Source organism: Phytophthora cinnamomi (assembly GCF_018691715.1).
Source record: "Phytophthora cinnamomi strain GKB4 chromosome Unknown Contig4, whole genome shotgun sequence".
In the NCBI taxonomy this organism is placed as follows: domain Eukaryota; phylum Oomycota; class Peronosporomycetes; order Peronosporales; family Peronosporaceae; genus Phytophthora; species Phytophthora cinnamomi.
The window spans coordinates 1,800,165-1,823,441 of record NW_027150937.1 but is presented as its reverse complement, the minus strand read 5'-3'; the positions used below and the strand labels follow the sequence as shown (position 1 = coordinate 1,823,441).

Below are 23,277 nucleotides of genomic sequence, written 5' to 3'. Positions count from 1 at the left end.
CAAAAGCAAAAGTTCAATCGGCATTTTGAATGGAAGTTCAGAAAAGGTATGTATAAATTACAAAATAGTGCATAAAGCTCAGCATTGCTCGTTACACGCCCTGTAGTATGCGCTCCTAGACTTTCGTGTGAAACCAAGTATGAGGCGCTGCTCCACGCTGAAGCAATCATTGTGCAGATAGTGGACGCCAATGACTAGTTCGTTTAACATCGTGGCCGTCGCAATGACTACGAAGAGATATACACCACTGAACTGGCGGCACGGTATGCCACGAGAACGCATTTCCGGTACGGAAAATGAGCTACGCTAGTCGTTAGGACGGGCTTTTCAACGTGACGAGCGTTCATTTCCAACTTGGTTTCGCACGGAAGTCTAGGAGCGCATACCTACGGGTATTGCTCGGGATGGCGTGTGTTAGAAGGATGAGGCAGCGTTGTGCTCGCGCACCGACAATGAGCCCCTAGTCCCTGCGTTTGTGTTTGCCTTTGGCATTCGTTTTGACTGGATCTTCTTACACTATAGAATGTGATTTTGCTCTCCTTCCTGATACCCGTGTACTTCGCCTACTCTTGCAGGTAGCGCTGCCGCCATGCTGGGTGCCATGATTTATGCTGCGTATGAGTGCAGAAGTAAAGGTTTCCTCAGCTTCAAAATGACACCTCGGATCTGTACCGTATTAGCCATCTAATCACCAGATGTGCGGGTCCAAACAACGGGCTGTACCAGATTTGTACATGGGTTTTTAGACAAGGATTCTACGGGAATCCGTCCATTGTATACCAGGAACTACATAGAAGGCATCACCAAAGGGATCTAGCATAGAGGATTGTCTGTATTGATTAATACATCAACGTTTGATAGTTGATTGTGGCTCGCCAGCCATAAAATCTGCCATCAACTTCCGCTTGAACCACGACTCCATTGAAAATCCCTGGCTGGAGCTGAAAACTGCCGTCGATGGTGATGTCAACGCAACTCCACCTTCAATCCTTGAAACTGATTTGACGAGACTAAAGCGGGGTTGAACCATAGCGATTGTTGGGTTGATAGGTTTGTGAGCCGCCTCATCAAACTTTCTCGGTACTGCGATGGCCGTCTGCCTGGATCTCTTGACCTTTTCTTCGGCATGAACTGCTGGAGACGACTCTGCACAAAAATCACGATGAGTTAACAGTGAACGAAACATAGTTGCATAAAGCTAGCGCCATCACCTTGTGTTGCAGTCTGCATCATACAAAATCGCCCGCGCAGTTCCTGGAACCCCTTCTCACTCCTATCGATCACAATCGTCGAGACAAGATCGCTCGAGTGGACAGAGACCACCGCAGACGTGGGCTTTGCTTCAGCCTTATCCACCTCGTCGACAGAGACCACCGCAGACGTGGGCTTTGCTTCAGCCTTATCCACCTCGTCGACAGAGACCACCGCAGACGTGGACTTTGCTTCAGCCTTATCCACCTCGTCGACAGAGACCACCGCAGACGTGGACTTTGCTTCAGCCTTATCCACCTCGTCGACATGAACCTGACCACCTGTCACCGCATTATCATCTGCGATGTCCATTTTGCTCGCTGAAACAATCTTTTCAGGACTGCTGCTGTCATCGCTGCCGCTCATCGGTACTAGCTCGTACGGCACTTCAGGATCCGAATACGGGTCCAGCTCGATCTTGACAGGAGGCGGCTGCTTCTTCTCTTTGCCAATTAAGGGAAGCTCTTGCTTCATTGCCGACAGATTTAATCTTCTCACGTTCAGCTTTCTTGGCGGGGATTCGTCGCTTGACGAGTCTTCTTTTTCCTCTTCTCCCGTCGTCTCGTAGACGTGACACAGGCGGTGATGCATTCTGTTTTGCGTGAAGTTCTGGAACCAAAGTTCGTCGCCCATGTTTCTCCTCGCCGTCTGAACGTTTTCCATCTCGCCGTTCTTGTACTCCACCGGCAAAGTCCCTACAACAAACCTAGGCATCTTCGTAGACGCGTCGGATTGCAGCACCCATACCAGAGCTCGTTCGAATTGAGCACCAGTCGTCGCCATGCGCTTCGTGTCGAAGTTACTTTCAAAGGCCCGCGCTTGACCTTTCTTCTGCCAGCATCTACGGTGCAACATGAAAACCATCGTCAAGGAACTGCAGTGTGCTCCCAGATCCTTGTCCTGAATAGCACGCACCGGTCTCTCTTTGAAAAATCGGGGTTATCCAAGAAGTCGACGTGGAGTCGATTCTCGGCCATCAGGTTCCGCACGCCTTGCGGTGTCCCTGGCGTGCGGATCGTGATCTACGACATCTCCCAGCAGCAGGTGAGCACAAGTCTACTACCATTTCAGCAACGTAGGTGAGGGACGCACCAGCGAGGGCCACAGCGGCCAGTTGAGGTACTTGACCCAGCACTTGACCGCCTTCGTGAACGTGTGGTAGGGCGCCACGCGGTCGCTGTCGATGCGCACGACCTCGTCGTAGTCCGTCGGCCAGCCATCGTACGTGATCTCCACCTGCCAGTAGCAGCAGCATACCGTTGTTAGCGGCTGTGGATGCCTCAGGTAGGCGCGGAAGACAGAGCTGCACCTCTCCGGGCGCCGGGACGCTGAGCACGCGCGCCACGTTCCACACGCCGTCGAGGTCCAGTACGTCTGCGCAAATTCTCGGAATCGGTGAGTTTTGAGCTGCACGCAGATGCTGCGGGGGGCGACAAGAGACGCACCCAGCCAGTCTCCCACGTTCAGGAGGCCCTTCAGCTTCAGCGACGACGTGCTTCGGCCGCTAGCGCGGCCGGCGTTGCGCACCCCGTGCCTGGTCCTTTTCCTCGTCACCATGAGGTCTCGGAGGTCTGGTGCAAAAGTGAAAATTCCGATAACCAACGCGACGTGAAAGTCAAAATTGAGGTTAACAGTCGAAACTTCAACCGAGCTGCGAGTACCGCTCGACGAACGCCGTGTACGAGAAGCTTCTTACTACATAGTATTCGCAACTTCAGCGCATTGGGTACGCAAGCACGCGTGCTACATGAACAATGATACATGCTCCTGGATAAATTCTCTCGCTAAAATATGCCGACAGAGGACGAAGTGCGAGATGAGTCGTGTCAGCCTGGATGAAATAAATATCCCTGCCAAACGCTGGCAGGCCACCAGCAATTGATACCGTTCACGTGACATGCAACCACAGCATTCGTGCTCTTTTAATTACTTGTCCCTCTTCGCTATGGTTGAGCTAAGCGTACAAAATGGTGATATATAAAACCGGATCGCCTCCCATCCACTGCAGTCCGCAGCCAGTCCGCTCGGCGCAGGCGGATACAGCAACGTTACGTATCCGCCACAAGCTGCTGCCGCTGCAGACACTCACTTTGCCGCTCACTGCAGCACGCAGAAGCTGCCTCTGATCAGGTCGATGATGTCCGTCTGAGCGCAGCGCTGGCAGCGGTACCACCCGTTGGTCTCGGGCCGCACCTTGGTCGGGTCGCGGTAGAACATCTGGCCGCACTCCCGACACGCCGCGTAGTCGCGAGCGTCGGTGCCGTCCACCGGAGCGAAGGCCGTGGCCACGGGCACCGCGCGCGGGGGCAGCTGCGCCGCCGGGTAGACTGAGCCGGCCGCCCTGCCGTCGTGCACGACCGTGGCGGCCACAGCCGGATACAGCAGCTGCACCTTGCACACGGGGCAGCAGATCTCGGAGCGCAGGTGGCTGTCGATGCAGTGCGCGTGGAACAGGTGGCCGCACTGTGGCTGCTTGATGATGTCTCTCTCGAACAGGCTCTTGCGGCAGTGCGCGCACTCGGCGTTCGTCGTGTCGAGCCCCGTGCGCGGGTCCTTCATTGGCGCGTACGAGCGCTGCGGAATGTCGGCCGCCGTCTGCGGCAGTGGCTGTGCGGCGGGAATCATCGCGGCGGCTTCGGTCGGTCCGACGCTGCTTAATCGGGAATGAGGTTGACGCCAAGGTGGATTCTCTTTTGACTGTCCCAAAAGGAAACCCTTCCTTTCTGAACTCAGAGGATACATGGATACATTGGTGTGCAATACACCATATGGATAATTTTGTGTGCAGGACACCAGACATACCTATTTGTGTGCGGCACACCAGCGGACAAGACCTGACCTACGTGGCTCAGTTCAAAGTCAGCACAGCACGAGACGCCCGCTGCCCTCTTGCAGGTGAGAAGGTGGCCTCGTCCTCCTCTGCGCCCTCTCCTCTGTGTGTGCCCGCACCCTTCAGGCCGCTGTAGCTGGAATAAAAAAAGGATCAGGTCGAGATGTTCGGCTACTTCGCGGAGAAGCTCAACGTCAAGAACCTGGGCGAGCTGCTGGCGCCCACGCTCACGCCCGAGCAGGAGTTCCACGCCGCCATCGAGCAGGGTCTGCACGACAAGTTCGTGCGCATGCTGGAGGAGCAGAACATGGACCCGAACGCCAAGAACGAGGCCGGGAACCTGCCTATCCACACGGCGGCCTACTACGGACGCGTCGACTTCCTCGAGCTGCTGCTGGCCCACAACGTGGACGTGAACGCCATGTGCCCGCGCCAGAACTCGCCGCTGCACTACGCAGCAGCGCAGAGCCGCGACGACGCGGTCAAGTACCTAGTGAACAGCGGCGCCAACCCCGCGCTGCGCAACCGCAGCGGCCGCACGCCGTACGACGTGGCCAAGGGCGACAACATCCGCCAGTTCCTGCTGCCGCTGCAGTTCCGACACGAAGACCCGGCGCAGGCCGCGTCCATGCTCCCGCCCGGGATCACGCCGTCGGTGGACCCGATGGCGCCTCGACCGGTCATCGCGCCACCCCCGCTTAGTGGAGATTACTCGGCCGTGCAGGGTCCGCCGATGGGCATGCCCCCGCAACAGCATACACCGCAGAACAACCTATATGCTGCCGCCACGCACAGCGCTATTCCGCGTGGCGGACCGTCGCGATTCGCTCGCCCCAAGGACTACCGCCCCATCCAGGCAGACGGCTTCGGCTCGAGTGTGGGTAACGAGGAGCTGACGGCCAAGTTCGGTAATAAGCGTGAGATCAAGGTCACTGCCCCGCCTCCGTCGGTCATGATGCCACCGGCACCTGCACCAGTCGATGTCCCGGCACCAGAAGGGGTTGCTCCGTCTCCTCCTGCCCCCGGCGTGAACCCGTACGCCTCCACGTACGCCAACAAGCCGCGCACGACCCCAGGCGGCTACCCGGGCTACGCGCCTCCTAACGCTGGCGTAGCAGCTCGCGGACCACCTCAGTTCAAGATCTTCAACCCGAAGCTGGCCAACAGCGCAGATGCCGCTGCACCCGCCGCTGTCCCCGCCGCGCAGCCCCCTGCATTCGGCGCGGCGCCCGCTCCTCAGTACGTTCCGGCCCAGCCCGTCGCGTACGACGCACCTGCACAGGACGAAGAAGTGAATTTATCGGCGAACGCGAGCGTGCTGCAGTAGCCGCCGTAGCACTAATGCCAAGTAGAGAACTGATACGCTCCGGCCTGCCGGTTGAAAAGGGATAACCAGTGTATGTAGCTATCTGCACTTCAACTACGTGTACCACTTGTGAAGTCCATGTACACCACATCAATAGGTGTGGTGCACACTCCATCTGAAGTCGAATCCTCAGTTCCCAATCTAAATAATCTGCAGACCAGTGAAGCCATGAGCGCGGCGGAGCAGGAGGCGACCAAGGCGCTGGAGTCGCTGTCGTTCGAGGAGCTGTCGCTGCTGAACGAGCGCAAGGAGGCGCTGAAGAAGGACCACGCGGCCTACGTGGAGGCGCACCCGGAGATCAAGACGCTGCTGAGCGGGTTCATGTCGGCGCTGCTGCTGGAGAAGCCGCAGGACGTCGTGGCCTTCGCGGCCGAGCACTTCTCGGCCTTCAAGCCGCCGCACGCGGAGCTGCAGCCCATCGTGATCGCCGGCCCGTCGGGCGTGGGCAAGGGCACGCTCATCAACCTGCTGCTGGAGAAGTTCCCCAACACCTTCGGCTTCTCCGTGAGCCACACGACGCGCGGCCCGCGCGAGGGCGAAGTGGACGGCGTGGCCTACCACTTCACGCAAAAGGACCAGGTGCTCAAGGACATCGAGGCCGGCCTTTTCCTCGAGCACGCAGAGGTGCACGGTAACGTGTACGGCACCAGCAAGCGCGCCGTGCAGGACGTGCAGGAGAAGGGCAAGATCTGCATCCTGGACATCGACATCCAGGGCGTGCAGCAGGTCAAGAAGTCGGGCATCCACGCCAAGTACCTCTTCATCGCGCCGCCCTCCATGGACGAGCTCGAGAAGCGCCTGCGCGGACGCGCCACCGAGACGGAGGACAAGATCCAGCTCCGCGTCAAGAACGCCGCGGGCGAGCTGGCCTACGGGCAGCAGCCGGGCGTGTTCGACGCCGTCCTCGTCAACAAGGTGGTGGACGACAGCTTCCGGGAGCTCACTGACACGCTCAAGCAGTGGTACCCGACCGTCGAGCTCAAGTAGATGCCCAGTGTGCAGACCGAGTTGACGCAGAAGGCAGATTTGAACGAAAAACGAGCGCTCCGAAGTGCGTGTACATTCAGCTGATGTGGTATTCTACGTGTAATGCGTCTTCAAGTTTTAGTTTCGGCACGAAAACGGAGGACCGCTTCCGTTCATTTACGCTTGACTTACGACGGCCCTTGAATGCGTCAATTACTGCTACTGCAAGTGCTGCCGGATCACCTGGAGCTGGCGCTACAGCGATAGGTCGTCGTGGCTGGACTTGAACAGAGACCGGATGTTGTAACCCTCCAAGCACGCGTGCTTGACTGAGCTCGGTCATCCACTTGTGCTTATCAACTGCACTCGCAGCCGTGAAAAATAGCCGAGTCGCGTCGTCGATGATCAACATGAAACTTTGACGCAGCAAGGCTTCGGCTTGTCCCGACGTAACAGGTACGTCACTGACTAAGCATGTCCTGCGAGGATTGTAGAGGCTGTAGCGACGGAGACAAGGTGTCTGAGAGAGATTGTTGAGAGCAATGGTGTCCGCGTATTCACGGAGCTCGCTGTCAACCAGAACGTAGAAAAATCGGCGCCCTTGGTAAACTCGAGGGAGGATTGAGTCTAGGATATCACGTCCGTCGCCGTCGAAAGGGGCTACGTTCCTCACACGTAATGTCGTGAGAAACCCTTGCTTTCGTGGCAACATTGCGCGAGATGGAACGTCCGAAGGCATAATTGCCTGCATCTGCTTTACGTTTGATATCGAAGACTTTACTGGCTTGTGGTGCCGCGGCTTTGAGCGCTCTTGAGCTGGCGGTGTGGGTACGCGGTGCAGTAGGCCTAGTTGTCGCCTCAGATAGGATTCTCCCGGCCGGGTGAATGGGGACGGAGAGTCAGCCAAATATTTCCCCAAACTATTCACTGCTGTGCGAGAAGGCTCCAAACGCATTGCTCGCATTGGTGACTCAATCGTACACATCTGCGCGCGGACTCTTGCACGGACGTCAACCTCATAAGTTATCGGGCATTCTTGGTTTGAGCGGAGCACCTTTTCAACATCAATTGGTGAACTTGCCACCCCACGACTACTGCCTGTCGAGCATCTTCTCCAATCGGTGGAAGCTGCGGTAGGCTTGGCTAAATTTCGGAGACTGGGAGGACCATGTCGACCAACGACAGGAACTTTTACGTTTAACCGAAGTAAGCTCGGTGCTTCGTTTCGCTGTGCGACGGTGGGCTCAGTAGCAGCTTCAGCGCTGCTACATTGATCTTGCTTGGGCGTAGCTGTCGTCTGCGGTTGATTAACAATTGGTCTTGCATCACTACTCGTTTGCTTCTTGTCGAGAAATGATCCTGTTAAGGTTGTGGCCGACACTTGACTGGGAATATCGTAGCGCTCAAATTGATGCTGGGCCTGATAAGTAGCATTTACCATGTCGGCTCGCTTCGAAGCATCTGCGCTCACGTCCAAGGCGTTGCCGGTGTCGGGATTAGTTTGCTTTCTCAGCGGTGATCCACAAGGCGATAAAATGCTACAAGGAGGTTGCTCTGGAATGCCAGGACTTTGATCACTGCAAGGCTGTATCGTTGGAAGGGGTCGACTATGAGCTGTCAGCTTTTCGTGCATTACAGTTGCAGTCACTCGCTTTGCTAATTGGTATTGCTGCGCGTACAGCTCGCTTAGCTGATCGCTTAAATCTTCGAGACCAACTAGCAAACCACGCGGCACGATTGCCTTTAGCTTGTCAACGGAAATGCTTGCTATTGTGACAGCAGCCGAAGTTGCTACCAGAGAAATAGGATAGTGATCATTGTCGATCCAGAAGACGTGCCCGACCCCAACATCAGCCACAGTCGCCAATACTTTGATGGGTTTTCCAGCCTTTTGCATCTGAGCTGGTGTGTTTGCTTGAGCACTAGTACAATCATCGTCACATGGATCGTAACGAAAGTCGGTGCCTGGACAGCCTATTAGAGTAACAATTTGGCGGATGCAGCATGCGCCCTCCTTGATCAAGTAGACCTCCTTCGTCGGAACGCAGGACTGCTTGTCGTGAAGCTGAAAAATGTCTGCAGACAAACGGTGTCAGTAAGAAATGACGACAAACTTGCAAATGCTCGATTGAGAAGACAAACGTACTGGTTCCTCGTATGTGCGTTTGGAATGAAAAACTGTGATACAAGTATGCAATCCTCTCGTGGTCAAGCGAAGCAAAAGACGGGATCTGCGAGCGCAAATATTCAATATTGCCTTGTGCGTTTTTTGTGGATGGCCAATGCCTCATGAACATGTCAGCAGGAATAGACAATAGCTTTGTGGGCTCTGCAGCAATTGCCGCAATATAGACGGGTGCTTCCGGTACCAAAATCTCGAACTCTCCGAAGCCTTCCCCTGCTCCAACCTCACGAAGGCTGTGTTCAAGACCAGTCGAGTTCGCGTTCTGGGATACAACATGACTGTTTGGTCCCTTGGCAATGAGATTAACACGTCCGGACAGCAACAGGAAGAATCGGTGATCATTTCCACTGGCGTCCCCGTTACCTTTGTACACATCGGTATATCGATCTAGCGCTTCGAATCGGGCATTTAGGCACAATTCGCGTCGAGCGTCTTCTGATAAATCTCGCAACAGTGGGAAGTGAGCGAGGGTGCCCATTGTAAGAAATCGTCGTTGGTTTAGGATGTTCTTGAAGATATCAAAGAGCTTCGGAGTCTTCTTTAATTTGATATATCCTCCAGACTCATCGATCGTCCCATGCGAAGCTCTTTTTATGAGTTTCCGACTCGCAAGTTGCCAGTTAGCCTTCGCGTTTGACGCCCTTCCAACAAGCTCGCTCGCAGCCTCATCTTCTGTTTTTGCAAAAATTGAATGCAAAACGTGACGATCTAAGCAAAGGATCTCTGTCCCCGCCGATGACATCTGCGATCGATCTTTTCCCGTTTCCGAGTTTCCATTTAGCGAAGTATCCGCATAGATGTCGTGAACACTCCGAAAAATGCCGCTTGGAGCTGTTATTTCTTCACCATAGATATCTCCCGGACCCAAGTGAAGCATGAATAGCTCTTTGGTGTACATTTTCACTTCTGTTGCAGTATGTCCACTCGAATCTGCTGCCGTGCGCTGAAACTTCACTTTGTCCACCATTGAGTGTAGCGATCTTCGAGTACCTGCCGGCGGATTGGGGGGTACTTGCTGGGGACCCTCTACCTTGATAGATTGTCGAGCTTTTGCTTCTTTCGCTGCGTGCAAAACAAAATCGGTAAAACGTGAATTGGGGCTGGTAGCTTTTGCCTCAGACTCATTGTACACGGTCTCTTCTGAGATACGTGCAATTTTACGTTGAAGTGCCTTTCGATCATCAATGCCATCTCGCTCTTGGTAGAGTTGTTGAGATGTAGTAGAGTAGTTACTGGCAACACTTCGCTCCAGAGCGGCACTTTGGACCGAACGCTGGCTCGCGTTCAGAATGGATGTGACTTCTTTACTTTCACGGACGTATACTGCGAGTTTACCAGATACGACAAACACAAGCTGCTTCAAGATTTCGTTGTGCTTAATGAGCCTTTGTCCTGGTGCAAGGTGAACACGAGCCATTGACCGCAGCAGCAGAGATTTTTTGGCAGTGGAAGGCGGAAGCCATGGAATACGTGCTGCTTCAAGATACGAGAGCAAACTCGGTGGAATACCACCAGGTTTGCAGTCTGGCTTCGGTGCAGTCGGCTTCGGGGTTGATTGGTGTAGCACTGATCCTGACTCGGGAGTGTATGCCGGAGTAGATGGCACTGGTGTTACTGAAAACTCGGGTTGAACAACATAGCTGCTCATATCGACAGCAGGAGTATGTTCGGCCAGCAAGGTCGCATACATTTTCTCGTCGAACAATAGATACTGGCAATTTGTTTGAGCCAGCACGGTTGCAGGACAAACTGTGCCTTCTTGAAGTACTCCAGTTCGGAAGGCATTACGGGGTGGTAGTGTTTGTATATGAACGGCATGCATAGCACCACGGTGTTTCAACGTTGCTGGGGGAGGCGTTGTTGGACATTCCTCGGCTCTCCTCTCAGTCACGAAGTCTTCTGGGCTTGTAGTGCTGCCAGAAAACGTGGCGTAAAAGCAAAACGGGTGCTTCTGGAACATATCGATGGTAGCTGACATATTCTCAATACTGTAGAATGACACAAAGCCCGAGAGAATGACGACAAGTGCTCGGTGGGTATCTCCCTCGTGAAACAATTCATCTCCAGCGCTCTTGCTGTGCAAAGAGGCTTGAGTAAGCATTTGTGCCAACAGGAATCGTGGCAGAGTCTGAAAAAGGCCAAGCCGCTTTAGTAAAATTGCTGCCTCGTCAAGCCGACGAGCGTTACTTCTGTCCGGTTCAACGATTGCAGACGAAAGTACTGGTGGGCCAGATTGTCGTCGATATACTTTCGCCGATGAAGCGTAGTTTGCCGAGTATGAATGCCGCGGACTTGCTGGAGGCGACGTATTACTCCATACAAAAGGCTGCAGAATGCTTCCTGCTTTTACAATCGTGTTGTGCCGCATTGGCGTCACCCACCTCTCAAACGTTGAGCGCGTAACGCAAAGCAAGGTTGTTCCAGCATCGGCAAGCACAGGTGAGTCGGAAGTATAAGAACGCTTCATCAACTCACGAGCACCAAACGCATCGCCTGGAATAAAATGTACTTCTTGCGCGAAGGACATCCGCCTCGCACTCCCCTGGTGAACCAATGGTTTTCCCGCGTTGCGATCACTTTCAGACCCGCGAACTTGATGACTGCGAAGAGATCCAATGAGAACAATATGTACACGGTCGATGGGCTCACCAGCTTCCAGGAGAACTCCATGAGATTCGAAGTGCTGGATCTCCATATGATGACACAAGCGCTCGAGAACGATCGGCGGAAACTGGAAGAAAAACTTTGACAAGGTTGCATCGGTCAACAATTGTCGAGTAATCAGGGATAAATTTTGGTCTTCGATAGCTGACGCCAAGGACGCTGCAGAGTTAGAAACGCATGTCATTCCAAAGATCGGAGTGTATGATAGTCGTAGCTGATCTTCGCGCACGAGCTGCTCATACTGCTCTCTGGTAATCAGCAAAACCTCGGTTGATGGATCACCTGCCACGACTTTAAAACGCATTAGCGTGTCGCCGCCGGCGAGGGTTGGATGGCCAAATATGTGGACGGCCGAGTGCAACCATTTGGTCGCCGAACGTTTGGCCGCGAGATAGTGACGCGACAGCACCTTTAGGCACCGACGTATTGCTTGTTGTGGTGTTCACCATAGTGGTAATCGGTGTATCGGCATACTCAATACAATGAATGTTCAGGCAGCCATTGCGAACTATCACAAACGCTGAAGCGCTGGAATCTTTCTCAGCATCAGCAGAAAACAAGACTTCTCCCGCCTTGAGTTCTCGTGTTGCCGCGGTTTGAAGCAGCGTTCTTTTCGCCGTTTCAGACAGGAGAGAAAAGACTGCTAGGTGAGCAACATCCGTACGCAAGGTTTCCTGTACACCAGCAAATTTCCCGCATAAACTTCGGTTAGAAGAAACACCTTACTATCGACTCATTGGCACTCTTCTGACCTTTGTCGAAGTTAAAGCACCTCGTTCGTAAACCAGCCCAAACCTTTCATTTACCCGATCCAGTGAATCCTGCTCAAAAATATTTACATAGTAAACGAGTGAGACTATAGACAAAGTAGAAATTTCCTGGTGATTGAGCCAACAACACCTTTGCTAGCATGATTATAGTAGTGGATTCTTGACTGTGCTATAGAACAAGCGGGAGTGTTAAGTTAATACTTATTTAAAAAAAACATGTCAGCATTTGCTTACCACGCTGCTGCGACGGCAAAGAGGTTTCAGATGATGCCGACTCTCGCAGTTCGATGTAGACAACGAACACGAGTAAAAATCGTCAATCCCGCATATGGCTGTGAAGAAAAGGCGGCGAACAGTTAGATCCGTTACCATGTTTACATTGTTTAGATACATGCAATACCTCCTTTGCCATAGGTGACCTGGAGATCCCCGAAGTCGATCGTGACACCTTTAGCGTTCTTCTTTTTGCTGTTCCAAGATCGAAAGTCATCACCTCTGCTGTGACGGTTGCTAAAAGCTTTGTTGAAGTAACCACAAAGCGAGCCTTCGAGCTGGACAAAATGACGACACCCTCCCTGGTTGGAACTAACATTGAAGTGTAATCGACTGCGATGAACGTACGACAATGTACGCGTGAGCATGGTCGTCTACTCCGTCCTCCTGCATCAAAGTGTAATAGCGCAAAAATATAAGACGGTGATACGAACATAGCAGTATCGTCTGGCCGCTCACGTACCTGGTAGAAAAGAACATCTCCATCGGGTATACGCTAAATGGTCGGATTGAAATTATGATAGCAGTCGAAGTTAGTGATCTGTATTTATCAGGCGCAAACAAAATGGGATATGCTGCACCAACAGTAATTGTACACTCGGTAGCCAAGTCTAATGAACAAACGCAACCACAGATGTAAAATTCGAATTGCTCCAAAAGTGATCCAAACTATAGTTCACGTACAGTGTAGAATCTGTGGTGCAACGGACGCGAAGACTCCAAGACTTGCCAGGTGCTGCTGAATCATGACCACGTCGATGTCGCTGCGAAAGCGAGGGCTGTTGAAAACCACGCTCGACATCAGTATCCAGCATCCCATTCATGTGTAACCAGCCTCACTAGGTCGTACGGAGTCTCCAGAGCTGCTATCAGCAGCGTCCGCTGTAAGGAGGCCAGCAGCTCTGTGTCGCTTGGGCCTGCTGGCCCCGTCAAGTTCCGGACGATGCCGAGCGCTGATGATGGCGCCGCAAGCGACTGCATCATGCCACACTAACTGCACCAGGCAGCAGTTGAGCCCCAAATAGACTGAGTTGGACATCGCCAACTCGCATAGCTATGCGGTGTCCAACTCAGCCTATTTGTAGCCATCTCATTCAGCATATGGCTACATCCTCGTATGTCCATCGCTGCTGAACTGTACAAGTCGTCAAGCGGACGGACGATACAGTACTTGCGTCGAGATGGCCAAGCGCAACCGCGGCGTGGTAGGTGGAGACGTACTTGACTGTGACAGTGTGTCTGATGTGCTAACACTGCTTCACGGCGAGCAGATTTTCCACGTGTCGCTGTTGTACAACCTGCTGCTGCGCCACGAGCAGCGCCGGCCGTGGTGGAGTCGCATCGAGTCCAAGCTGATCCTCGGCGCCCTCCCGCTGCAGAACAAGAACCACTTGGACCAGGTAGAGACATACTCAGCATATTGCGCAGTTTGGGTTATTCTGATGGGACGTGGGCTTAGCTGGTGCAAGATGAAGGCGTGAGAGCAATTGTAACCATGAACCAGCCTGTCGAGTTGCTGCCGAACCTCTTGGCTACGCCAGTGTCTCCGGGTACGTAAAGTGTAGTGGATTACAGTGGCTGCAAGTTCGCAAACTGACCCATGAGGCGATTCACTGTTTGTATTGCAGAAGAGTGGGAGAGCGCGCAGGTTGCTCAGTGTTTTGGCTCGACTGGGGACTTCTCTCCGCCGACCTTGGAGACCATCCAGAGGTTCGGCTGGAAGCAGAGGTACGAAAAACAAACACATTCTAATCGGCATCGTTTTGTGTGCGTTTGGCGTAGGTGTGTGGAATTCGTCCACGAGCAGATTGACGTGAAGCAGAACACGACGTATGTGCATTGCAAAGCTGGACGAGGGCGCAGCACGGTGGTGGTGGTGGCATTCCTCATCCAGTATCGCAACATGACGCTCGAAGAGGCCTTTGAGCTCGTGAAGACCAAGAGACCCCACGTAAGTCTCCACCCAAAGCAACGCCGGATCCTGATCGAGTTCAGCGAGAAGTACTCGTCCTCCTCCTCGTCGGGTTCATCGTCACCTGCGGTGAACACGCACGCGTAGAGCTACAAGTTCGTGTCTAGATGAAGCCGTCTTCATTTTCGCTGCGTCAAACGCAGACCAGTTTACGCTAATCTAAAGGTGTAGATACCTTCGTCGTTGGTGGGCTCTTCCCACTCAAAACCGAAGCTCTTGGCAGTGTTCAGCACGTAGTCGATGGACACGTTGCGCTTGGTGTACGCCAGCAAGAACTCGGACGCGGCCTTGCCTCCGTCCTCCACGATGCGGCGCCCCGGCTTAAGCAGGTACTTGGCCGTCTCGAAGAGCGACACGACGTGCTCCTGCTCGTAGATGATGTCGGCGCCCAGCACGACGTCGAACTTGTCCTGAATCTGGTCCAGATCGACGCCCCAGAGCAGCTTGCGGCACTGCACCCTGTCCTCCACCTCGTTGAGCTTGCAGTTGGCGACCAGCAGCTCGATGGTGTCGTCGTCTCCGTCCGTGATCACCACCTGCTGGTCCGTGAGGTAGGACGCCAAGATGCCGATGAGGCCGAGGCCGCTGCCCAGCTCGATGACGGACTTGCCGGCGAAGCGGCCGCGGTCCTGGTACATGTAGGCGCTGAGGAAGTCTCCGGCGCGCCAGAGCGTGAGCCCCGTGGACTGCAGCGTCTGGCCGATGTCGCGGCGCAGGCCGTTGAGGCGGATGGTGATCTCGGCGTCCTCCGCGCCCTCGGCCTGGCCGAACTTGAACTCGAACGAGTCCTCGCGGGGCTCCACGTCCAGCGCCTTCTGGATGTCCTTGCGCACGTCGCCCGAGCCTTCCTCCACGGCGATGCCGCGCTCGATGGCGAACTCCTGCAGCGCCGCCAGCGCCGCGCCCGACAGCATCAGCTGCTCGCCATCGCTCTCGCTGTCGCTGCTGTTCATCTGATCGTTGGTGGTCAAATGCTGGTCAAAATAAATTATTTAAATTATTTGATGCAATTTGGGAGCAAAATAAATTATTTGACGCATTTTGTGATAGCTTCTCTGTTTGTGAGTGAAGGTGCAATTTTTGGAATTAAAATTCTATAATTGATTGGCATTTCCAGGTTACCAGGTTGAGCTTTGATGTCGCTTGAGTCGCCGGCAGTGCTGGGGCACCTGAGCTCGTGGCTCAGCAGCTTTGACCTGTGCGTTTTGCGGGCAGTGAGTCGCAACTTGCATGCTGCAGTTCCGCGACACACATGGGAGCTCACGGCCAGCAACGTCAGCGATTCCGAGGTCATGGCTCGCCTGGCCGAGCTGTTCCCACACGTGTGGTGTCTGCGGCTGCAGGACGCGATTCTGGAGGAGATGCCGACGATGCAGTCGCTCGTGCCATGGCTGAACAAGGACTGGAAGTTGCGGGAGCTGGTACTGACGCGAGTCACCAGCGTCGGTGGCTTCTACGTGCATCTCCTGACCGAGGAGCTCAAGAAAGTCGCCATCCGCCAGTGTTACCAGGTGCAAGAGCCTGCCATCATCGCGCCGAACCTGGAGGATCTGGTGATCGAGCACTGCCCCGTGAGCCAGTTCTGCGCCGATACGAGTCTGCCGCAGCTCAAGAAGTTGACGCTGTCCTCGCGGAACTTGTCGGCGCTGCAGGCGCGGCACCTGATCAAGGACACGCTGTCGAGGTCTCCTGCATTGGAAAAACTGAGTCTTGCCGGGTGCTCGCAGCTTGAGCAGGTGCTGGTAGATCCTGGAGACCTCCCTGCTCTGCGTAGACTCGACCTCAGTAGCTGCGCGAAGCTCTCTCGAGTGCACGTGAGCTCCAAGCTGCTGGAGACGCTCGACCTATCGCGCAATGACAAGTTGCAGTTCGTGTTGCTGGACCTGGAGCGCGTGACGGACCTGGACCTGTCGTTCCTCAAGAGCCTCACACACCTGTATATCCGCTCGCCGTCGCTGCGGCGCCTGAACCTCCGCGGCTGCGACCAGCTGATAGGGACCACCACGAGCGTGCACTGTCCGAGTCTGCAGTTCGTCGTAGTGCAAGGCACGACTCTGGAGCTCGACGACTTCAACAGGAACGAAGTCAGCGCCGAGGTATTCGCGTTGCCAGGCAGCGCCGACCAGCAGCACCAGGCTGAATAGCATCCAGCAACGTGGATATTGGCTTACAATCATTCCGATGTTATACCTGATATTCAACTATACCGTTATATCTTGGTTACACTATGTATCATAGCGATGGATCAAGAATATGTGCCATTCGACAAAAAGCCATCGGAGTGCGACCATGGGCAACACCACGAGCTGGTTGGCGCAGTCGCTGTGCCCGGAGGAGCAGGCGCTGTGGGTGGCGGCCAAGAGCGGGGACGTGGCCACGCTGCGCAACGGGCTGGCGCGCCTCACGCCCGAGACGCGCTTCTACGCCGAGTGGAGGGACCCCGTGTACGGCTACTCGCCGCTGGCCAACGCGTGCTCGCAGGGCCATCTGCACTGCGTGCAGGCGCTGCTCGCGTACGGCGTGGACTGCAACGCGCGCGACTCGCAGGGCAACACGCCGCTGCACATCGCCACGGCCTGCGGCAAGAGTGAGGTGGTGCGGCTGCTGCTGGAGGCCCCGGCAGTGGACTACTTCGCCAAGACGAATACCAAGGCGCAGACGGCGCTGGACATTGCGCGCCAGGCGTACAGAACGTCGGAGGGAAGAGGCCTCAAGTACATTCAGTGCGTGGAGCACATTGAGAAGGTACCAGTACATGTAGAAGACTCGTGTTGCTTTGTGGTGGATCTGATATATTTTCCCTCTAATGCACTTTCGGGATGGATTGCAGAAACTCTGCATCTACTCGGGATGGCTGTACGAACGATCCGACAACTTTTTGTCGCTTGCGTCGGGGATTTCAGGCCTGGATTCGTGGAAGAAGAGGTAGAGCGTAGCCGGGTGCGGATCTTTAGGGTGAAGACTCTGATGCGTTCCTTGGACTTAGGTACGCGATGGTGCTGCGGACTGCAGCGAGAGAAGTTGTCGAGATCGACTTGTTCCCGATGAAGCCGGGAGAGCGACGCCCACCAGTGCCAAGGTACGCGTTGTTAATTTCATGGGAGGTTTTACGACGTCGCCACTGAGCGAGAAAAACCTTGGTGTCACCAGCTCGGAGCTGCTCTATCGAACGAGCGACGGGATTCAACAGAGTGACGATGTCACGTGGCTCAACCGAAAGGAATATCGATTGTCCTTGAAGGTGTCGCGGAAGTTAGGCACAAGTCGAGCGTCGGCCGTCCAGTCGATGGATTTTGCTGCTTCAAATCAGGGCGAACTGGTTGCATGGAAGTCATTTCTGACGAGTCTACGGGTACGACTTGTTCTCTGCAGATAACCTTATTCGAAATGATTTGGTGTAGGCTCTAACTTGCAAGGTGTTTGCACAGGTTAACGTCCAAGTGAACCCAATCACTACTGCGTTTGGAGCGCAGGGCTCTGCGTCGCCACAACCTGCTCAGTCCGCTGCTGTGTCGGCCCAAAGCACAAGTCCTACCCAAGCTGCATTGCTTCAAGAGCAGCGTGACTTGGAAAGAGCTCTACGCCTCTCCCTCGAGGAATCCCGGCGTCAGCCCAGAACTGGGTCGGCGCCTTCTGCTCCACCTCCTTCCGACACCATGCTGGAAACGCTGGGCTATTCGGAAACGATCGTAGGACCCGATGGAGTGGAGATCGTGCAGCTTATTCGTGACGATGACTCGACGGCTAGTCATGGCACAGCATCCGCACCTCCTGCTACGTCGAGCCCTCCTGCGAAGAGTACTTCTGCTCAAGGATCAGGAGCTCAGAGCCCTGATGAGTGCGTGATTTGCTTCGATGGGCCTCAGGAGGCGGTTTGCGTTCCGTGTGGCCACAACGCTGTCTGCATGGATTGCGCACAGGAGCTTCTTGATACCACTCGACTATGTCCTGTGTGCCGACAACAAGTCAGGGAGGTGATTCGCCTCTATCGTGTGTGACGTAGTGGCACGGTAGTGACTTGGAATACATAAATTAATTTTCATGTTGAAAGCTTACAGAAGGCCTCACGTTACCCTACTTCTTACGCTTTGTTGGTTAGACACGGTACAACTTGATTAGCTCACGAATATGAGCTCGGCAAACTGGGCACTCCGCAGTAGTTGTAAGTATCTCTTCGGCGCATTTCATGCACACTGCGTTGTGGCCACAAGGCACACATACAGCGGACTGAGGTCCATCAAAGCATATAACGCACTCGCCGATAGACGAGTACGCTGTGCTTCCGTTGTTTACCACGGGTGGCTTTTGCTCAGAGGCCGAAGACGCCACCGATTCGCTGCTATGCTCACTGGCATCCGCTGTTGATGCCTCTTTTCCACTTGATTCGCATCCTTCCGAGTCTTCCCAATCAGGAGCTGATATTGGCAATGGTGGTGAACGTGCTGTATCTGTAGTAGCCCCAAGCCCATTGCCTTCTGCAGCCGCCGTCTGCAGGGAAAGCTGAATAGCTCTTCGAATGTCTTCATCTTCTTCAGGGCCAATGCCTGGGGGAGTCGGTATTGACGGCGAAGGAACAACGGCCGGATTCCAGCCAGCAATGTGGCTGTGTCTAGCCTCCGATGGTCTTAGCTGTTCGTGGAGGCTGTTGTTCAAGTGGGATCGCTCGGCCAGTTGCTGCTGTTGATGGGCGAAAAAGTCCTTCCACGCATCAAAACTCGCTTGGTCAACTGCGGCAAAGTGGACGGGGTTCTGCAGTGCCGAGCTGGCTCGGTAATGACACTTGCTCAGCTGGTCTCCTCGCAGAATGAACGTGAAGTCCTTGGGGCTAAACCACCTCGGATCACTGGAAGCCTCCATCCCAGCTGCAACGTTGTACAGCATCACCGACGTAGGGCAAACAGGGCGCAGCCCGCCGCCTTCCGTCATGCTGAAGAGCGCCAGCTCCAACACGTTGGGCTCCCCACGCTCCAACACGATACACAGACGTCGCGTCCACGAATTCAGCGACGAAATGCCCGACACCAGCGACAGCACGTTGTCGGTCTTCTCATACAACCAGCCACTGTATAAACAGAATTTCTGCAGCAACATCATATCCACCCACCACCATTAACGTCAGCAACACTACAGCATGGTCCAAAAGCGTTAAAACGCTGACAAACCCGGACCTTTTCCAGAATTTCAATGCACTTGGCGTATGGTTCAGCTTCGGTCTCTTCCTCCTCGTCCGAGAACCTGCTTCGCGCCAGGTCTAGCGGCGTCTTCATGTACAAGTTGATCTCGAACGGGTTGAGCGCCGGCACCTGCAGCAGCAGCTCGACCATCTCCGGCCTGGCGCGCTTGCACGCGAGGTGCAGCGGCGTGTTCATCTTCAGGTCCTTGGCGTTGCTGTTGGCGCCTGCCTGGATCAGCAGGCGCGCGCACTCGACGTGGCCCTTGGCGGCGGACTCCAGCAGCGCCGTGCGCCCCGTGTAGGGCTCCTGCCACTCGAGGAACTGCCGCGTCTCGGGCGTGAGGCGCGACGTGGCCGAGCGGATGATGCGCGCGTCGCCGTAGCGCGCCGCGGCCCAGAACACCTGGTCCTCCGGATAGAAGCACTGCGCCAGCCAGCTCACCGCGTTGCCCATGCCGCCTGCCAGGTTTGAAGCGAATTGAATTGTGTCGGCGATGACGGGTCTACTGGCATCGGAATGATGGTTTTATGCGGCGTTTTGTATGTGGAGCTCCTGGTTCAAGGCAAATCAGAAAGGTTTGCTTGTTGCAGTCCGTTGGCAGCAGTGCTGGTGTGAATGGAATCCATTCAATGGATATACCCAACCTGGACGGGATATGATGTTTGTCATGTCTGGTGGAATTGTGAAGGCGCGAATACGTTCCGTAACATTGAACGTAATAGCAATAGAATGCTGCTACATCGTGCAACGGAGACAGGCGCGACGGAGTGGAGAGGTCTGTGGTCTTGCTTGGCGCCTAGCTCACGTTCAGCCCTCGGCAAGTAACGCGAAGAAACCAAGCCAGTTTCGCTCGTCTGGACTCTTTCGGCTGTTCGAGAGGTGGGGTGAGCTTGCGCGTTGGTTGCAAGTGGTGCAGTTAGCAAACGCACGCCTAGTGCTCACGACTCGAGCGGCCTGAGACCATGCGCTTCTTTGGCTACGTGTACGGCAAGCGGCGGACTCAGGGCCTCAATGCCAAGTTGCCACCGCCACCGACCCCCCTGCAGCCAGTCGCGTCGAAGGAGACCACGATTGTGTACACGGGAGGCGCGCTCTGTGTGAAGCTGCAGCGCGCGAGGTCGAGGTTTCTGGAGGAGCAGAGACCCACGAGACTGGTCTGGTCCAAGAACCAGCGACTGGGGCTGACTTTCGTCGAGATGCCGCAAGGAGGCGTGGCTGTGAAGGACGTACCAGGTATGCGCACGGACATCTCCCCCGGTCAAGAACTCATCGGTGTTGGGAAGATGTCGGTCGTTGGGAAGAGTTTGCAGGACGTGGTGGAACTCCTGCACAGTGTTCGATCTCCCTGTGTGCTTGACTTCACCCCGCCTCCATCTCCGATCGTCGTATCAGAGGTGCTTGGACCTGCAAGATTGCTAGGTGTACGTCCTGGCATGGTACTGCGGTCCGTGAACAGCTCAAGTATGATCGGAGCTCGATTGGCCGACGTCAGTTCTGCTCTTCGTGGGGCAAGTGACGCCTCCCCGGTGCGACTCACATTTGCGCCGTACGACACAGTGGTGCACTCGCGAGCTCGATCCGCTAGTCTGGCTGAATCACCCACAGGTTCCCGCGCAACTCTCCGGAATACGCTTTGTATTGGCGCAGTGGTCGCAGCATTCTCTGTATGAGTGCAAGTCTGGAACATGTAACCGCAGCATGTTCACCGTGACAAGAGTTGTCGACGACAATGGGTATCGCCGCACAGTTAGTTTCGTAGTAGTCGAACTTCACCTTCACGAAAGGTATCAAATCAATCATACAAATTTGTCATGCAACGCGGTAACCACGCAGCGAGCCTTGCTCCAAGCTCAATTGGTACTTCTGCAAATTGATTTCATTGCCCTGACACCAATCACGCCGAAGTTACATTGTCCCACGAGTTGGGCTCGTACAGTCCTATCATAACTCCGTCCGGCGACCGCAGCGCCGCGACCTGCAGCATTACCCACCACCAGGACCACGCTACTCCTTAGAACCCACAACTTCCCAAGCCGCGTCCAGATCGCCAAAACGTACCTTCCCGTGGGCCGGGTACTTGATGGGGCCGTCCATGATCGCCCCTAGCATGAGCAGCCGCGGCACGGCGTCGCTCAGGTCCGGAATGTCGAAGTTCAGGAACGGTGAGTATCCGCTGCTGCACGCAGCCTCACTACAGAATTAATATACAAGTCACACAGTCCCATGAGTCGTTCACCGTCTCCACAGTTCCAGCCAGTTGCCCTCGCACCTTTGCGCCAACTTGACGCACAACGGCACACCCGCCTGCGTGTCGAACTCTGCGAACGTGTCGGACGAGCGCAGCAGCTTGAGCCCCAGTCCTTCCTGGTAGAACTGCTTGGAGCGCGCCAGGTCGCGGCTCAGCACCATCAGCTGACGCAGTCGGCTCATGCTTCGCACAGTAACCTGCCGTGACGAATATCGACCAATCCGCGCGCACCTTGCGGCTAAAAATAGCTTCAAGCTGTCGTCCAGGAATATCACCCAGACAGACATCAATCGGCCACATCATGCTCGGGTCGGGACTCAAGGTGGCCGTCTTGGCGGCAGCGGTGGCCTGTTACGTGCGTCCCCAGCTGCTGCTGCAGCCGCTGCTCGGGTCGGAGCTGGACGGCGCGGACGCCGACGCGTCGGTGCGCGTGCTGCGCGGCCTGCTGACGCTGCTGAGCTACGCGTTGGCCAGCATCCGGCCGTCCTGGTTCTGGGTGCTGGCGGCGCTGGCGGCGCTGCAGCTCGCGCTGTGGGGGCTGCAGCTTGCGGAAGACTCGCTGCTCGGGATGAGCGTGGAGGCCGAGAAGAAGCTGTTCCTGGCGGGCGCCATGCTGTGCTTTGCAGCCATCGTCAGCGTAATTTTGTTCGGAGGAAAGGGTGACGCCAAGGCGCGCTTCCGGTGGGTGGCTATCAGAGGGAGGTTGATGGTGGACTTAGTGCTAACAGTTGACGTGCTGCAGAAAGAGGCTCGTGGCGTTCTACACCAAGCACAACCCGGAGAAGCTGCGCGAGGTGGACGAGCTGCTCCGGAAGTACGAGTTCAACGAGGAGCTGCTGTTCCAGAGGCTGCATCGGAAGTACAACGCTCTGGCGGCCGGGCCAGAGAACCACTCGGTGATGAAGAAGATCGACGAGAGCGAGTTCCTGTACGAAGAGGAGGAAGAAGAGAGGGTGGAGTCGTCGGGAGAGGAAGATACGACACTAGTGAAAGAAACTGTGGCGGGTGTTATCGAGGAGAATAACGAGGCGGAGAAGGAAGAAGACGAACCAGCTCGTGCGTTTACTCCCCAGCAAAGTTCAGGCAGCACTGGCAGCGATGAAAGTTTCGAGCTGGTTGAAAAGAAGACGGTGGCTGTTGCTGTGGTGAGCCCGCTGGAGATCGAAGACTACGACCTCCTTGAAGGCACGCCTCCCGTATCGCCTCGCTCAGCTGAGAAGTCGGCTTACACCCACCGCCAGTCGTCCACGCTGATTAAGGATGCGATCGCTCTATCGCGCCAAGCCCAGCGGGAGCGCGTCGAGCGGCGCATCGCAAACATCGCCTCGAAACGTGGCGACGGCTATGCGGGGCACTGATTTGCTAACCATGCGACGACGAAACCAAAGTAGCAATCCATTTTTGGTAGAGTGGTGGCGAACACAAACGAATAAGTATAACTCGAGCATTTTTTTTTCAATTTGTAGTAGGTAGTTTTCCTTACCAGAAACTATACTGATTGTCAGCTAACAAACAGCACCTACGTAGCATTCGCTGTGATAGATAATACCGGAGTTTGGCTCTGTGTGTGTGTGTGTG

At 55.1% G+C, this 23,277-nt stretch overlaps 12 protein-coding genes across 12 annotated transcripts; 6 read left to right on the top strand and 6 right to left on the bottom strand.

Moving 5' to 3' along the window:
- Window positions 1-847: 847 nt before the first annotated feature.
- Window positions 848-2,808, bottom strand: IUM83_05544 (putative E3 ubiquitin ligase; the record flags this gene model as incomplete). The annotated part of the gene is made up of 6 exons (XM_067929686.1): window positions 848-1,146; window positions 1,212-2,092; window positions 2,167-2,273; window positions 2,344-2,487; window positions 2,561-2,625; window positions 2,697-2,808. The coding sequence occupies 6 exons, from the start codon at window positions 2,806-2,808 to the stop codon at window positions 848-850; spliced, it is 1,608 nt and encodes a 535-aa protein (XP_067799769.1).
- Window positions 2,809-3,348: 540 nt separating this feature from the next.
- Window positions 3,349-3,876, bottom strand: IUM83_05543 (RNA binding protein; the record flags this gene model as incomplete). Its single annotated transcript, XM_067929685.1, has 1 exon — window positions 3,349-3,876. The coding sequence occupies one exon, from the start codon at window positions 3,874-3,876 to the stop codon at window positions 3,349-3,351; it is 528 nt and encodes a 175-aa protein (XP_067799512.1).
- A 368-nt stretch (window positions 3,877-4,244) lies between these two features.
- Window positions 4,245-5,408, top strand: IUM83_05542 (Guanylate kinase; the record flags this gene model as incomplete). Its single annotated transcript, XM_067929684.1, has 1 exon — window positions 4,245-5,408. The coding sequence occupies one exon, from the start codon at window positions 4,245-4,247 to the stop codon at window positions 5,406-5,408; it is 1,164 nt and encodes a 387-aa protein (XP_067799672.1).
- A 207-nt stretch (window positions 5,409-5,615) lies between these two features.
- Window positions 5,616-6,434, top strand: IUM83_05541 (guanylate kinase; the record flags this gene model as incomplete). Its single annotated transcript, XM_067929683.1, has 1 exon — window positions 5,616-6,434. One exon carries the CDS (start codon window positions 5,616-5,618, stop codon window positions 6,432-6,434), a length of 819 nt encoding a protein of 272 aa, XP_067799511.1.
- A 1,998-nt stretch (window positions 6,435-8,432) lies between these two features.
- Window positions 8,433-13,289, bottom strand: IUM83_05540 (uncharacterized protein; the record flags this gene model as incomplete). Its single annotated transcript, XM_067929682.1, has 12 exons — window positions 8,433-8,489; window positions 8,560-8,591; window positions 11,927-11,936; window positions 12,015-12,083; window positions 12,163-12,201; window positions 12,267-12,364; window positions 12,433-12,583; window positions 12,654-12,692; window positions 12,769-12,801; window positions 12,891-12,916; window positions 12,990-13,084; window positions 13,156-13,289. The coding sequence occupies 12 exons, from the start codon at window positions 13,287-13,289 to the stop codon at window positions 8,433-8,435; spliced, it is 783 nt and encodes a 260-aa protein (XP_067799768.1).
- Window positions 13,290-13,486: 197 nt separating this feature from the next.
- On the top strand, window positions 13,487-14,364 carry IUM83_05539 (phosphatidylglycerophosphatase and protein-tyrosine phosphatase 1-like; the record flags this gene model as incomplete). Its single annotated transcript, XM_067929681.1, has 5 exons — window positions 13,487-13,510; window positions 13,577-13,705; window positions 13,765-13,855; window positions 13,934-14,015; window positions 14,088-14,364. The coding sequence occupies 5 exons, from the start codon at window positions 13,487-13,489 to the stop codon at window positions 14,362-14,364; spliced, it is 603 nt and encodes a 200-aa protein (XP_067799710.1).
- A 62-nt stretch (window positions 14,365-14,426) lies between these two features.
- On the bottom strand, window positions 14,427-15,230 carry IUM83_05538 (putative methyltransferase; the record flags this gene model as incomplete). The annotated part of the gene is made up of 1 exon (XM_067929680.1): window positions 14,427-15,230. The coding sequence occupies one exon, from the start codon at window positions 15,228-15,230 to the stop codon at window positions 14,427-14,429; it is 804 nt and encodes a 267-aa protein (XP_067799615.1).
- Window positions 15,231-15,569: 339 nt separating this feature from the next.
- Window positions 15,570-18,255, top strand: IUM83_05537 (putative F-box and leucine rich repeat containing protein; the record flags this gene model as incomplete). The annotated part of the gene is made up of 7 exons (XM_067929679.1): window positions 15,570-16,373; window positions 16,516-17,022; window positions 17,108-17,202; window positions 17,264-17,356; window positions 17,428-17,629; window positions 17,706-18,115; window positions 18,198-18,255. The coding sequence occupies 7 exons, from the start codon at window positions 15,570-15,572 to the stop codon at window positions 18,253-18,255; spliced, it is 2,169 nt and encodes a 722-aa protein (XP_067799613.1).
- Window positions 18,256-19,061: 806 nt separating this feature from the next.
- Window positions 19,062-19,904, bottom strand: IUM83_05536 (uncharacterized protein; the record flags this gene model as incomplete). Its single annotated transcript, XM_067929678.1, has 3 exons — window positions 19,062-19,073; window positions 19,147-19,356; window positions 19,446-19,904. 3 exons carry the CDS (start codon window positions 19,902-19,904, stop codon window positions 19,062-19,064), a joined length of 681 nt encoding a protein of 226 aa, XP_067799614.1.
- A 509-nt stretch (window positions 19,905-20,413) lies between these two features.
- IUM83_05535 (NAD-glutamate dehydrogenase) lies at window positions 20,414-21,121 on the top strand (the record flags this gene model as incomplete). Its single annotated transcript, XM_067929677.1, has 1 exon — window positions 20,414-21,121. The coding sequence occupies one exon, from the start codon at window positions 20,414-20,416 to the stop codon at window positions 21,119-21,121; it is 708 nt and encodes a 235-aa protein (XP_067799708.1).
- A 224-nt stretch (window positions 21,122-21,345) lies between these two features.
- On the bottom strand, window positions 21,346-21,881 carry IUM83_05534 (Glyoxalase-like domain; the record flags this gene model as incomplete). Its single annotated transcript, XM_067929676.1, has 3 exons — window positions 21,346-21,426; window positions 21,510-21,642; window positions 21,742-21,881. The coding sequence occupies 3 exons, from the start codon at window positions 21,879-21,881 to the stop codon at window positions 21,346-21,348; spliced, it is 354 nt and encodes a 117-aa protein (XP_067799709.1).
- Window positions 21,882-22,000: 119 nt separating this feature from the next.
- IUM83_05533 (putative secreted RxLR effector protein) lies at window positions 22,001-23,057 on the top strand (the record flags this gene model as incomplete). Its single annotated transcript, XM_067929675.1, has 2 exons — window positions 22,001-22,380; window positions 22,442-23,057. 2 exons carry the CDS (start codon window positions 22,001-22,003, stop codon window positions 23,055-23,057), a joined length of 996 nt encoding a protein of 331 aa, XP_067799706.1.
- Between the last annotated feature and the right edge of the window lie 220 nt (window positions 23,058-23,277).